The 16138-nt window shown below is 38.5% G+C and overlaps 1 protein-coding gene across 1 annotated transcript in view; it reads right to left on the minus strand.

Moving 5' to 3' along the window:
• CLINT1 (clathrin interactor 1) overlaps positions 1-16138 on the minus strand; it is a 61509-nt gene that overhangs the window by 20955 nt on the left and 24416 nt on the right. The window contains exons 2-6 of the mRNA XM_081901040.1: positions 7676-7780; positions 7022-7118; positions 5369-5477; positions 4324-4488; positions 212-389 (exon numbers count right to left, since the gene is read on the minus strand). Of these exons, the coding sequence (XP_081757166.1) occupies positions 212-389; positions 4324-4488; positions 5369-5477; positions 7022-7118; positions 7676-7780 (654 nt within the window). The remainder of the gene's footprint in view (positions 1-211; positions 390-4323; positions 4489-5368; positions 5478-7021; positions 7119-7675; positions 7781-16138) is intronic.

Consider the following 16138-nt stretch of genomic DNA (forward strand, 5'->3'; position numbering starts at 1 on the left):
TAAACCACATGGGGAAGCCAGCCCATATGTTTTCAGGTTATTCTTCTATAGCTATAAGGACTATAATGCTTAAAAGATGAAAACCAACATTTTCAGGATTTCAAACTTATCCCACAATTACAGGAAAGAAACTGGCAAAAGCTAAAAAGAGGTTATGAAAAGGACAATCAATACAGCAACAATGTAAAACAATGTAAAAATAAGTAAGTACCTGCATCTTTCTGGAGAATCCTCTCTGTCTTTCCTCCGGAACTTGCTGATGGTGTCATCAATTGTGCTCCCGATTTTATCACTCAGCTCGCCTAACTTATCACTGAATGGAAATCCACCTTTGTTTTTATCCCATTCTTCATCCCACTTGGACTTCGGCTCAGTATCATATCTTTCATCTAAATAATATAGGTAGATAGTAAATTTTTTAAAAAGGGTGAGGGGAGATTTAACCAAAAATGCCACTAATTCTTGTCAACAGACCTTTAACAGTTTTCAAAGCAAACAGAAACTTTCATGCAGCAATATTATTACCAAGAGAAAGCACGTTATGCCAACAGTTAATTGGCCCAAAATACATTCAAAAGATGTTGACGAATTGTAAGGCAAGGCATCGAACTTCAGAATAAGACCAGACATTGTAAGAGCAGGCTAAAAGGCTTCCCTCACCTAAAGAAATGAACCCTGGCTTTATGAGCAACTTGTGAGAAATGAACCTGATTTGTTTTCTAGCCAGGCTGCCATAGAAAACTGGAAACCTTTCAGAGTCTGTATATGTTTCAAAACCTCATGAATACAGAAGGTTGTACCAAACCCTGAAAGACAAGTGTGAAAACAGCTGGCAATATGTCTAGCCTCAATCACCAATTTTAAAGGCTCTTTAAATCTATTAAGGAAAACGCAGCATCTTATCCCCTTATGCGTTACTAGGGACTCTTTAATTTCTCAACATTGTATCGCGCCCCAAAAATTGCCACCTAAACAAAATTTGCTTCACAATGCCAAGAACCAAGTACTACCAACTAGCTGCTAACTAAGAGTATGAGACGGCAGCATTGCTCAATTGTCTTTAAACAGTGTCTCAATTGGTGCAGCAATAAAACTGCTAGCACATTTGCAAAACTTAGCATGATTCCTGCACCACAGAGAGCTGGACTAGATGACCCTCGGGACCCTTTCCAACTCTAAAATTCTATGATTCTATGAATTCCATAACAAATTTTAATCTTCCATTTATCTTCTGTGTGCAAATTTTATTAAAAAGTACCATAAGAGCTAATATATTGAAGCTTTAAAACTATCTCATTACAAAACCTCCAGCATTAATCGAATTCCTAAATAAAACTGAGGCTTAGCTTACCAAATATTCTAAAGGAATATTACAGACATGTAAATAAAGATTGGGCATCTTAGTGAGAAAGCTCAGTCGGTAGAGCATGAGACTCTTAACCTTAGGGCTGTGTGTTTGAACCCCACACTGGACAAAAAAGATTCCTGCATTGCAGAGGTTGGACTAGATGACTCTTGCGGACCTTTCCAAATCTATGATTCTATGTTTCACCTTCTGTGTTAATGCTCCCATTATCTGAGCCATGGTATATCATGGTGATTCATGATATACACCTACCTAACTTCTTAGGGGGACTATCCTGCAAACAGTGACCCACTCAAATCAGGAGTATCATACTCCTAACCGTGATGGTGCATATAGTGAGTTCACCCTGATAACACATATGCAAACCCCACTCTAGTTTATATACATAAGCAAGACACAACCCAGCTGCTTCAAAGCACATTAGGAATCCCAGGTGCAAGGCTAAGCCATTCACATAAGTGGGAAACCTCTTTACGCATGGAAGAATATAAGGAGCAAGCCAGTGGCCCATCTAGTCTGCCATCCTCTTCTCGCAGTGGCCAACCAGATGCCCAAGGAAAGCCCAATAGCAGGACATCCCCAAGCTATGTTCCCTTTATAGAAGAAGGATACTATGCATGTACGAAAAAGAGGGATGCTTCTGGGAAGGCACATCAAGTCTCAGTTCCCCTCTGGGGAAGGTACGCCTGACATTGTATTCTTTATAGTTCCAGTTTAAGATGTTTTATTTGCCCAGCTGTTTGAAATTATTGTATTTTCAACTAGCTGAACAGCCTTGCTCTGCTCAAATTTATCCCAGGTGCAAGGCCTTGGTCCTGTCTACCTGAAGGAGTGTCTCCATCCCATCATCCAGCCCAGACACTGAGGTCCAGCGCTGAGGACCTTCTGGCAGTTCCCTCACTGTGAGAAGTGAGGTCACAGGGAAACAGGCAGAGGGCCTTCTCGGTAGTGGCGCCTGCCCTGTGGAACGCCCTCCCAGCAGATGTCAAGGCAATAAACAACTATTTTACTTTTAAAAGACAACTGAGGGCGGCCCAGTTTAGGGAAGTTTTTAAAGTCTGACGCTGTATTGTTTTTAATATTCCGTTGGAAGCCACCCAGAGTGGGGTATAAATAATAAATTATTATTATTAATTATTATTGTTATTGTTTGGGTTTCCTGTTGTTTAAACGTTCCATTGTAGATTTTAAATTTCTATGCATTTCTATGGTATTTCTTGGTAGTTGGGCCTGTATTTACATTTCTATGCATTCCCCCCCACTGTACCATGGCATCAGAGTCTTATAGAGAAATGGATTGCAATAAGGGTTGCATAACCCAGAATATGCATAAGCAAGCTTCTATAGTTCAGCTACCTTGAAAGGACCAAGTTGTTCTGTAAGAGATGGAGTTCACTGCAGGGAGTAGATCCCCACAACTTCTGGCTAGCAGACAGACACCTGTAACTCAAATACTCTACAACACACTGGACACCCCCCCCCCCACTTGCTGGCCTATTCAAATATCATATATTGGGTTTTTACAAGATAAGGAAGGATTCCAATGGGTTCTTCTTCCCACAGCCAAAGGCCAAAGACTTTCAACATAATCTGTCACTCTTGTTCATTGTGGTTGGAGCATGAGCTTTTTGGGGATGGGAGTGGCCCACACAGAGGCAGCTCCCATGCTGCAATGGTAAATATAAGAATCAGGCCTCAGGGGAAACTAGTTCAAAAGTGTTGCCTTAGAATGTTAGACGAAGATTATCTGCAGTTTCGAGATCAATATTGTTCCACACACAATGCTGAATAATTCTAGACCTTTTTACACTCCCCCCCCCCCACTTTGCCCTGAAAAAAGTATTCCCCCTGGTGCAACCCCATGTGCTACAAAGTATTGTGTATGTGCATATGTGTCACAACAACAAATAGGAAAGATCCACATGGCCAGCTTGCCTATGTAATTGTCTTATTCGCAGAGACATCTGAGCCACATAGGAGAGCATAATGGAGAAGTGGTCCCTTGAGTAGAGTGGGGTGGGAGAAGACAGCTTTGTTTGCAGTCCAAAACACTTGACAGCAGTAGCAACTGTTAGGAGAGTCCAAAACTAATCACTGTTTGGATACAAACAATCTGCGTTGCCAGAGAATCCAATAAGCTTATCCTTATCTAGCCAACTGTAGGGATTTTGAAAGGAATCTTAATGCAAACTTCTTCCAGTACATACTGTATTTTTCTGTGTATAAGACGATTTTTTTCTTCCATTTTTTGACTCAAACATGGGGGGGTCGTCTCATATACGGTTTTTGGCAGGGCGATCAACAACCTTGAGTGCTATTGCCCCCCAAAAGCTGAACAACTTTGGCAACCTAAAAATATTGATTTAATATTGGGTTCAAAAAAATTGGGGTCGTCTTATACATAGGGGTGACTTGTACACGGAAAAATAGGTACCTCTATGTTATGAACTAAGGTTACTTCTCTCTGTGTGTGATTTTTTTACTTCCCTCCTCACTGAAAAAGCTTTCAGAGCAATAAAAGCAAGACAGCCCCTGCCCTTGGGCTGATAATCCAAAAAGACCCAACACAAAAAGAATCAGATTGGGGGAGAAAAGGAAAAACATAAACTCTGGCACTGCTTCTTAACGTTACAAAGTTCCAATAAGGACCCGTTTTGGTGGAAACAGTTCATAGAGAGGAGCTGGAAGGAGCTAGTCTCTCAGCAAAGCTGATAGGGCAGTCCTGCTTCCCCTTTTCTCCATCTTCTACAATCTGAAGGAAAGGCTGTTAATTTAATTTGTTAATCTCCCCTCGCTGTTCAGTCATATGAAGGTCTACTTCCTTCAGATAGTGACACCTATATAGATTGGTGATGGCACTCAGATATTTTTTAAAGAACATATATTTATTATAGCATATCCACAAAACCAAGCTAACCCTGCAATATGCCAACTACTGATTACAGTGCTGTACTCACTGTATCTGAATCCTCCAACACTGTCTGAAGAAACCCCAATGTATTTATCTTTGTTTTTCTTTGCCTTTTTCCTCTCTTCACGAAGTCTATCATCGTCCTGGGCAAATTCTACCATTTCTTTCACCTTCTGACGTATATTTATACCTTGGTCTTTGCCATTCTCATCTGTATGAGCATATATAAAAAAGAAGCAATTTAGTAGAAGCAGTTAACCTCAAGCATTAAGTACCCTGGAAAAAAAAAGATATAAAAAGAACACAAAATATTTTAAGGTTATGGTATTCCAAAGCAATTCTTTGTAATGAGTGAACAGCACAGTTTTTTTATAACCAAAATTTCATCTTAATCTAAGGGGTAGCATTTGAATACAATGTCAACTGAGAAAGCTTCTTAAATGCTGCTGATCTACTAAAAATATTAGTTAAAAAAAGATTCAAAAACAGAAACACATTTTCTGCCAATTTTAACCCATTTAAAGCAACCTCCTCTCTCAACCTTTTTGGGAAGGCAGTTTTTCTTCAAAATACTAATTGCTATATTTCTGTCTTGCTTCAAAACTGTATTTTAAAAATGCTGTCAGCCCGAGTGCACTACAAACTAAAATTTGCTTCACTTCTCTAAGCCTCTTTCTTATTCAGAACACACACTGGCCTTGCTGCCTTTCCACTGTAAATATTATTTGGTGGGAGGGGAAAAACCCCCAGCTTCAAACAGATGTGTATGTTTTGGAGCTCTAACCTTTTCTTCCCATATGATTAAAGCTATTCCTTTACACACACCACAGGGGACCAGTCTCTAGTGCATATTTTAATATAAACCCGAACACTCATGTTGTGTTGGTTCTGTTGTTATTAGCCAGTCTTTTCTGCAAGTTCTTGTCTTCACTAATTAATACTCTAGGGTCCCACGTCTTGAATTCTGCACTCTTCACACAACCGGCAACAGTCACATTCTAATTAGAGCGGGGAAGCTTCTAAGCTGGTTCAGGTGACTGACAACTCCAACTACTGTTTTAATTTGCTTATAAGATTTTTCTATCGCTCACCTACAAAGTGGTAATTTTCCAGGGATCGCAAATCATAAATGTGTTCTCTGGCACTTGTAACAACACGCTCTGATCCATTCCTTATGAGGTAAGATAGGAGCAGCAGAGACTATAAAAATACAAAGCACCTTATTATTGCATGAACAAAAGCCATCAGTATTTTTAACTGCAATAAAAAGAAAAGCCTAAATGCACAAAAATTAGTAAACAAAAGCAGGATTTGTTCCCATTTAAATAAGCCACCTTGAAGATTGTTGCTCCTTAAAGCAACAACCACTCATAATACAGAGTACAAATTTAAAACTGCATTTACTCACTAAGACAAAAAATGTAGAACATTAAATCATAAGTTATTTGCCTGAAGAATGTTCTCCAGGAGGGGGAAATTATGGTTAAGGCAATTTAAGACGAAGAAGGAGGAAAGAAAAAAAAACACCCTGAACTCTACAGAATGAAACAATTTTCTTTTGTGTGTCTCTTTTTTTGCAATTGCCTTATTCCCATGTGTTTTTCCATTTAAAAGCATTTTTATGGCAATTTATCTTCGTAGCTTTCTGCAGGAAATGTGTTGATGTATGAAACTCACTATTTTCAGGTAAATTTAAACAAACTTCAAAACAAATATAAAGTTGAAAAGTATTTTAATTTTGTGAACTTCCTGCAATTTCCAGGCTTTCCCTTGATTTTGAAATCATACATAAATAAGTCATTTGGATGCCAATACAGTAGATGCATGTTTATAAATGGCAATGATCTGAAACTAGCAGATAAATTTCAAGTATCCTTAAGAATGTTAAATTCCTATGTATGAAATTCCTATGTATAAAAAATTAATTTATATTATGCTGCAGGGAAAACAATTACTATAGTAAAACCTGGGGGGGGGGAGAGATAACCTTGCCTGAGAATTAAATACAGTATGTTCAGTGTACAATATTTTATGTCTTAAGGCCCTTTTCAATGCTATAGGAAACAGAAAAAAATGTATTGTGATGCATATGCTGAATTTAATTGCAAATACAGCTGAAAGAACACAAGGGAACAAATACTTTATGGTGAACAAGTAACTGGCTTTCTCTTCAGTTAGTTACGAGATAAAATGTAATTAGCAAAGTTGTGCATTGGGGGGAGTCCAGTACAATGTGTGAAATGTATTGATGATAAGTGTATGTGTTCATTTCCAGATTGCTTCAAATGTAAATTGAGTTGCAAAAGAGACATTCAGAACAAATATCAAAATGAGGGTCTCACTAGTAGGCCAGCAAAAGGGTTATTTCCCTGTTTTAAAAGATCAAATTACAGACAATCCTCTACTCAGTATTTAAAACAGTAATAAAAATAAAAATTGCTAGAAGGCATTCATTAAAGAGTCTTTGTAGAGAAAAACCAAGAGAAAATCCTTATTTTTCAACAGAGACTTCTCTAAAAACATACACAGGAAAAATCAACTTGATTAAAATCAAGCTTGTACTAACTGCACACAAAGGATCCGGAAACCTGTGAAATTTAGCATGGATATTATGTTAATGATAGCACAAAACTGAGTTAATTACAATAGGGCACTGTTGTAAAATTAAAACATTCAGTAAGTGCCATATTTAGAACAAAATTAAACCTTGAAGAAGCTCATAAAAAGTAAATTTATATACATACTTTATAAACTCTCCGCCAGTTCTTTTTGTTGTCTTTCAGCATCCGTGTCCAAAGCATGTTCATAAGTTCTGGAAACTGTTCATACATAAAGGTTGCCCTAAAAACAAAAGAAAGGCAAAAGAAGGAATTAGCTGTTTTCAGGAAAGGTCTGCTAGGACCTGCATTTGACAGCAGGTGGCAGACTTGCTCTAAATTAGAGCTTCAATCCCAAATACAGAGCTACTGACATTTGTACAGAAGTATTTCATATACAGAATTACTCACTAGATTAGCAATGCTGATAAGTTCTCCCCCCCTCCCCAACAACGGAAATAATGAAGAACTAGAAGTTCCTCGTTATCTTAGCCCATCATGCCATTCATTTGCCCTTCTTGAGAAAGCATTTACGAAGGACCACCAACTTCCTAATTTTGTATTTCTGAAAAATGCTTTGCTAGACCCCTACCCGAAGGAAATCGTATCTCCTACAAGTAACAATGCTTCATGAAAATAGGTTTTAATAAACAGTTGCTTGTGGCCATCATTCGAAGTACCATTAATACTGATCTCTCCATCTCATTTATTCTTCAGAAGTGGTGAAGCAGGAACAATTCTTACATGTATTTCTGCATAAAGATGTACCTTCCTTCACTGCTGAGTCAAATTATCACTTACTTGGCAATCTCTCCCATGAGTTGCCCTGAAGGTCCCCACGGATCATCGTTGGTTGCTTCTCGAACCTTAGACTCGATTTCTGAATAATTCATGACCACATTGGTGCTGCAAAAACAGAATTAAACACATGCATAAAGATTAGCATCAAAACTGAGAAACACATGAAAACTTAATAATGACACTAGCGGGTACCTTAATGAGATACCTCTACAGGGTGGGAAAGAAAACATCTTTAGTGGAGAAGCTACCCTGAGGACACTGCAACACATTTAACTATCTTTAAGAAGGTTTTACTATTCCATTAGCCTTCCAGAATATAGCTTAGAGACTAAGGACTGCATTAGACTTGGAACCATTCCAATAAAATATGGCTTATGGACAAATTAAAAGTAAACCGAACCACTGAAGACTGGCCATTGTTACTTTGCTTGTACACATAAACACATGCACGCTACAGCTATTTGCCACACACCTAGAACTGAATCAAATGAAACAACCCTATGATGAAAACGAAACAATAGGTCTTATTGTAGCAGTTGCCAACAAAATTAAAAGAACTGAAGTAGAGGCACCAAGTATCACAGCCTGAAAAAGGTGGGACAACTGGGGCAAAATCCGTACAAACTCCAGTATTTACCTAAACACAGTCTTAAATACCATCTTCAAGGATTAATAAATGAATGCAGGAACCAAAAATTAAAGGTTTAGTATAGGGGTCAGCAAACTTTTTCAGCAGGGGGCCGGTCCACTGTCCCTCAGACCTTGTAGGGGGCCGGACTATATTTTGGAAAAAAATGTATGAATGAATTCCTATGCCCCACAAATAGCCCAGAGATGCATTTTAAATAAAAGGACACATTCTACTCATGTAAAAACACGCTGATTCCCGGACCACCCGCGGGCCAGATTGAGAAGGCGATTGGGCCGGATCCGGTCCCCGGGCCTTAATTTTCCTACCCATGGTTTAGTATCAACTACATTTAGTACCTTATGGCCAATACTAAGCCTTTTCTTTTTCTTGTATTTCCACATAAATCCTTAAAAAAAATACCTGGCTAATTAATATGCCTTTAAAATTTGCAAACACACATGGGAAGGCAGATTTGTCCCCACAGAATATTATGCTGCGCAGAGTAGGCAACTAGGAGAATGAAAGGGAGAGAATTGCCACATGAGAATTTCAAAATCAGGGTCACTTTGGAGCCGCTGAGTCTGAAATAAGAGACATCACCCAACTTGGAAAGGAAGAAAACGAGCACATTTATTCCTCTACACTAAAAACTGGCAAGACACTGAGATGTACTTTCAGATAGCCTTGCTACTGGGAAAGTGGCAATATTTTTTCCATTTACATTGCACACAGGAATGCATGCAGTGTTGTATATAATACGCTTTCCCTAGTCCTCTTTAAGCTTCTTCATATATAATGTGCCCTTTATAGACACGTGTGATGGACAAGGGGAAAGAGACTCTGCAGAGTATACAGCTATTTATACTACGATATGAAAAAATATGCTGAAGAGAGCTTTCATGGATTCTCCCAGCCAGAGGCAGAGGCTTCAATGAAGCTTCCACCAGTGTCCAAAGAAACTGCTAAGCTATATTTAAGAACCTTTTGCTACTGATCTTGAAATTTTAGTTGATGCAGGGTATATCTAGAAGACCTTAGCAATTACTGGCCAGTCTCCAAGTTTTCAATCCTGCCAAGTTTTCCATTCTTCAACTTACGATTTAGCAGGAAGTTGTGGCTCAAACCTCCAGACCTTCCTCCATCTATTTTAATAAAGCTTCAGGCTAGTTTTGGGCCTGGTATTGGTATTTCTGGATTTTTCAGCAACTTTTTCAGATACTAATGCTCCATTTTTATTTCAGGATCTGGTCGGCAGGCACCTCGTTGTGGTTCTAAGTGGAGTCTTAAAACTATTTTCAGTGGACAAAATTTAAAATGAAATCCAAAATGGGAAGAGAATGCAGCGTGTGCATTAGAAATGGTTTGGGCCAGTTTGTAGCAAGGAGTCCTCATGAAACTATCGCTGCTCCTGGATGCCTGGTGTTATGGGGATGATATCAATTGTGTTTGACACACCAGATGCCAACATGGAGAGTGAATCCAAACAGGATGGCGGGACAAATTCAGTGGCTCTGGGAAGAGATTATGAATATGTTAACGTTAGCTATGTTTGCTGGCAGAAAATGCCCCTAAGTTCACTTTTATGATCCTCATGAACCACTTTGATGCTGGCTGTGGGCCAGTAATAAGTTTTATTCAGGAACATCCAGTATCTAGTCAAGTCCCTTTCAGAAGAACAAGGTACTTTTTACAGATATCCATGTCTTTATAGCTGGGGGAAAACTATTGCACTGTAGTTTACACGGGATTGCCCTTGAATTTTTTTTGTCTTCAAATTGTACCAAATGCTGTCCAATTCCTGGTAGTTGCAGGAAAATGCAATCATTAAACCGCAGCAGCAGCAGCGAACAGCTATCTATTAAGTTTCTATTCCTGCATCAAAGTACATTTTTTAACCTAGGAAGGGCTTCACAGCTTCTCAGCCCTGCACTGATTAGCGAATGTATGTTCCTCTGCCAGTACTTCACATACCCCATGTTAAAATAAGCTAGGAATGTAATGGATAGAGTCCCTCCTGTGAGAGTTTAAAATAGTTGCAGGACAGTGAAGACAATTCACTTTGGTGATAGCGTCAAGTTTACAGAAAACATTCCAAAGTGAAATCTGCCAACACGCCTCCCCCCAAACACACAGACACTAGGAAGAAATATGAGATACTACAGTGGTCTCTGTTGTTGCTATTATTCTAGGACTGTTTTATTAGGTTTGGTCTACTGATGCTTAAGACTTAATTTCCTGTCACTATCATTTGGTTTAATTTTATTGATATTTTAATATGCTTTGTAAGACTGGATTGTAATGATAAGCAGCAAAGAACTTGATTTTTTTGGAGAACTTAATAATTTTAACAGCCTGAAATCCTTGAAGCCAAAAGCTAAAAATCAATTTTATCTATTCCATGCCTGAAGAAAAGGTAACCTGCATGTTTGAATTAAGTCAGTCAACAAATGAAAACCATTATTTAAACCAGAATGTGTGTCAAAACAGATCTGTAAGATCTGTATGGCTGCAATTAGAACTATTTATTCACTTTACTATCATCCCACCAAAGCACACAGTTCAAGGCTATGGTTCTGCATTCCCCTTTTAGTAGAGACACATATTAACCTAATGCTATTTTTAATTCCCATTCATATGGAACTGGTTTTCAAGACAGGCATCTGAGGTTTTATAGCTTTCAGCGCACTAGTTTCTTTGTCCAATGTAAGGAATACCTGTGGATCAAATGGGAAAGGTTCTGTTTTTACAACCTTCCCCAAGCTCTTGTTTGAAGGGCTGGAGGAAAAGACTAAGATGAAGTGTTTCCTACATTTTTCTAGGTTAAATGCTCAAGATTGCAAGTCATGCAGGAAAGAAAAGCCACAAATATCCATTAACAGGCACCCATATCAGTTCAGTTAGGAGTGATTAAAAAGTTCAGAAGTAAAGCAATCTGTGAGGAAGTTAAAAGAGCAGATGGGGGGAAGTCAGAACAACACACAACCTAAAACTACTAGTTATAAACAGCACTAAGTAAGGCAGCACACTCTATCTCTGAATCCATCCTGCTATAAAAATATTATTCCCAGCAAAGCAGGGAAAAGTACTAATAACCCCTCAAAAGAGATGTAGCATTCCAGAACAAAATCTTCAGCCGCATTTCATTCAGCACCAAACGTAAACCGAGGGGGCGGGGGGAAGGTTGTGTAGTTTGGCTATGTTCCAGGTCATTTAAAAATAACTATTTCAAAAAAGGTGGAAATCTAGTTTTATTCTTCCTTTCCCATGTTTTCTATGGCCCTCAATCCATGCCCTACCCATGATGCCTGTGACCTTTAGAGCAGCTATTTTTTTTTTACTTCCAGATGTGAGGGGGGAAAGTGACTGGTTTGATTGCCAAGACTTCCTGTGATTGATATAAATTTGATATCTGAGGACACTTTCAGACACCAGGAGGGAGGGCCTCTCTGGTTAGTTTATCCTGGGCCTCTTCCAAGGAATCTTGCTGGACTTCATAGACAGAATTCTTTGCAATGGGCTACACAATAGCTGGATTGACAAATGGACTGAGCACGTTATGCTTAAAGCCTGCTATAATCCAAGACACTGTCTGGCAGGGACCGGCCTGTTATTTTAAAACCTGAGCAATTAGAATATTTGTCACGAACCATTAAAAAAAAGGCCATGAATAAAACTAGATGAAACTCATTTCTAACCCCATTACTGCTTCGTCAAAATCAATGTGATATGTAGCTATAAAAGAAAGCAGAAGTTTAAACTAGTTTTAATCCTTATTTTCAGCTGCTTCTTTTGTGAGACCTACATGAAATGGGTTCTGTAAAACCAAGAGCAGCTGGCGAATTAGTTACCCAGAATTTGTATGCTACTCTTGAATCTCCTTTGCCTGCTTCTGTGTAATATATGAAAAAGCTGACAAGACCACAAAGATAATTTGTGCCAAGTTTATGAATAGAACTCTGGTAAACAAGAGTGCCCTGCTGTTTAGTTGAAAACTTGCGAAGTAGAGTAGCTAATTTGGAGTAACCAACCTAATTTAAACACCAGTATTTAAAGTAAGAGTATTTTATTTATTTATTGGATTTATATCCCAGTCTTCCTCTCGAAGAAGCCCTAGGCAGCCCAGTATCCCAGAGTCACATATAGGTACATTTTCCATCAAAGCCACTTGATTCATGTGCTATGAATGTCTAGTTCTTGCCAGCTTGAGTGGCTATCTAATATTTCATAGAATCAGTGTTGGAAGGGACTCTGAGGGTCATCTCTTCCAACTCCCTGCAATGCAGGAATCTCAACTAGATCATACATGACAGGTAGCCATCCAATGTCTGCATAGAAGCCTCCAAAGGAGGAGAGACCACCACCTCTCACGGGAGTCGGTCCCATTGTGGAACAGCTCATATGGTCAAAGTTCTTTCTGATGCAACAGCTCTTTAGATATGTGAAGATGACTATCATATCCCCTCTCTTCTTCACAAGGCTAAAACATACCCAGCTGCCTCAACCATTCCTCATGAGGCTTGTTTTCCAGATCCTGGATCATCTTGGTCACCATACACTCTAGCTTGTCAATTTCCTTCTTAATTTGTAGCACCTAGAACTGGACACAGTATTCCAGGTGTCTCTATTAAAGAAAAAAATGACTATTTCCCCCCTATAATTCTATGACTGTCTAGTTAAGTCTGAAAATCATTTATATCATATAAACGTCTTCCCATTAAAAGTGTTCTCTTCTTTCCAGAAAAAATAGGATTATATTCAAAATGACTAAGGCAGGTTGCTTAATTTCAATGAGTCCACACTGAGTAAAAGTTGATTACTACCTATAGTTTTAAGAGTTGCCATACATTAGTGTCTCTGTGTGTATGTACTCCATATATGTGTGTGTTGGGAAGTATCTCAAAATTCACTTTGTAGCAACTATGTTGAACTGATAGAAGTATCTAGGGATTGGCAAGTCTCCCCATTCCAAGAGTTCTGAGTGTGGGGGGGGGCACTTCCAGAATCAGGATATCTTCCTAATCTTCATGATTTCTGACCTGATCACAGCAGCCTCATGACTGAGGGACATGTATTATTATAAATGCAAAATATGCACAGTTCTCAAAGCTCCCAGAGTGGGTCAATCATGTGATTTGCTAAAGGTACCTCTAGGCTTCTCTGAGGCAGCTTGACAGAACTTCTACAACACTTTCAAAACAAACACCAAAGTGGAATGAAAACAATTACATTAATGCAAGGAAAATGATATCAGGTTGTTTTTTTTTATAGTTTCCAGCAAAAACAACAACCGTGGGCAGAAAGTTTCAAACACTGTGATGTGAAAGTTTTGACAATGAAGCCTGCGAGCATACACTGTTCTGGGTAATAGGGCTTCCCCTGAAGACTCATGTATGGAGTTTCTCTTAAAGTGTGTCCACATTTAGGATTTGAATAGGGAAGGCTCTTTTAAAGAATGATCTCAACTGCCGAAGTGCACTTGAGGCAAGCCTCTCTCAACACGCATTTGAATACAAATACTGTACAATCCAATCACTTTAAAGTACAATGTCCTTAAGGCGGTTTTTAAAAAAATATTCCATATAAGCAAACAAACAAAGCTCACTTATCCAGAGTTGCCCTCCAATTAATGGAAGGGCTCCCTTTATTTGTGCTAGGACTTTGCTCCAGCAGAGGTCAAACCCACCCTACAGTTCCAGAGAATCCCCATTCTCCCTGGGGAATCTTTGGAGAGCACGCAGATTAAGAATGTGTTGGGTGGAAATCCTTTCCTTTCAAGCAGAGTATCGGGTAAATTTGTCTGAATCCAATCCACTGACTTTTTAAAAATAACCTCTGAATCAGTCAGGGAAACAAGCAGCGGAAGTGGGAAGCATGGTTACAGTTAAGCTTTTTATTGTCCCAGGTATACAAAAAAGCAATTATGGTATTCTGCATGCTTGGAAAATATAGCCAACAGGTATATGACATCTGTAATGAAATATTATTGCTCCTGAAGTGCCTCAGATTTGCTCAAATCTTGTTCATCCATGTGCAAAATCAATATATAGTTAACACTCATTGCATCCAAGCAACATCCAAACTTGTACAATGTTCCCCAAATCTTGTTCTGCTAGCTCAGGATGACTGTCAGAAATCTAGTGGAAATCTTGAAACTGAGGCTGTAATCCTAAACATGTGTCTCTAGTCTAGAAGCAAGTCTCATTGAACACAGTGACTATAGAGTCATTTTTTTGTTAGTCTTCCTTCTTTTTATAAAAAGGCTGCATGAAGAATTAACAGCTTCTGGAATATATTTTGCATATATTTTGCTACCTTGGATTGTAGGCAACATTTATAGTTGAAGTGTGTGCTTATATTTCAGTATTTCTCGGCTTGTTGTACTATGAGTTGCAAATGGTGAACACTAAAAAGAGAAAATAGTAATTGCATTTTTAACAGGTTGAGTACATAAAACATGTTACAGAATTTTTTGTTTTAAAGCAAAATCAGGTGTGGGTGTTTTTGTTTTGTTTTTTGCACTTGGTTAGTTTTCATCCATTCAGTTTGATACTGTAACATAGTAGAAGAGTGGTGTTATACACAGAGATGATAATATCATGACAGCTATATTCAAAGCACATCAAACTCTATCACAAAGGCAATTTCTGTGGCGATGTTATTTTAAAAATGCACTTTATGCAGAGGTGGGCAAAAGGCAGGTCAAGATCTAGGATCTCCTAACAAACCTCAGAAGCAGACCAAGGATTTCCATTTCCCAAATATTTTAACAAGGGAAACAAAATGACTTTTGTGTGGAAGACTGAGCTCAGTTCAATTTTGGTGCTCAAAATAAAAATTCATAGACTCAGAATTCTTTAATTCTAAGTAATGTTGTCTATCTGGCCCAGTTGGTGGATCTCTCTGTTCTATTAAAAAACAAAGTGGATGCAGCAAGCCTGAAATCTACCCTCCCTTGCTCTATGTATACACATACATTTTTATTTCTGGTTGTGTAATGTATATCTGCATGGGGTGAAAAAGGGTATATCCCTACAGTCTTTTAAAAGCATTTAATGGCTTAAAGTTTATCCTTCTTACAGGGATAAGAAAACCTGATTTTAGATGGTCTATCCCAGCCATAGACTAGTTTACATGCATGGATGGTGTTGCTATCCTCCCACCCAAGTTCTTCTGAATTAGCTGTGTCTGTCAATAAGAGTCTTATTATAAGCAGTTTTCCAGAAATATTTTTTCATTTGCTATAAAAATAACTTATGTAATGCTTCTCCAGCTGAGCCTGAAATGTCTTCAACAGAGCATTTAATCAGTAACACGAGAAACTTGGGCTCAAGAACCCCAGCACTGTTCATAAGCCACTAGAGGCCAGCAAACCATGTGAGAAACATTAACATTGACAAAGAAGGAAAGTTGTGTCGTTTAGCTGTATTCCATCTCCTATGAACTGATTGCCATGGCACCACTTCTGCCAGAGAGTAAGAACAAATTGGCCAGTCACTCAAAAATTTAAGATGTTCGCATTGCCCTTTCCTGGGAAACTCACACCCAAGTTAAGGCTGCAAACCAACAAATAAAACCATTAAATGTATCAGGAACCATTTCTAACAAATATATCCACAAAACAGCAGATAAACAAACATGTACAGTTACATTTCTGCTTCATTTCTTTTTAAATAATGTTAATGAAGGAGTGTGTGTGCATGCATGTTAAGACTAACAAAACCAGAAAAAAACCATGGCCCGGAAGCATTTTCACTGGATGGTAACATCTATGTCTTCCATCTGCATTCACATTTTTAATTTACCTTTGAGACACAATGACATCATGGGGGCAT

The sequence above is a fragment of the Podarcis melisellensis genome (genome assembly GCF_964234715.1).
Source record: "Podarcis melisellensis genome assembly, chromosome: 2".
NCBI lineage: Eukaryota > Metazoa > Chordata > Lepidosauria > Squamata > Lacertidae > Podarcis > Podarcis melisellensis.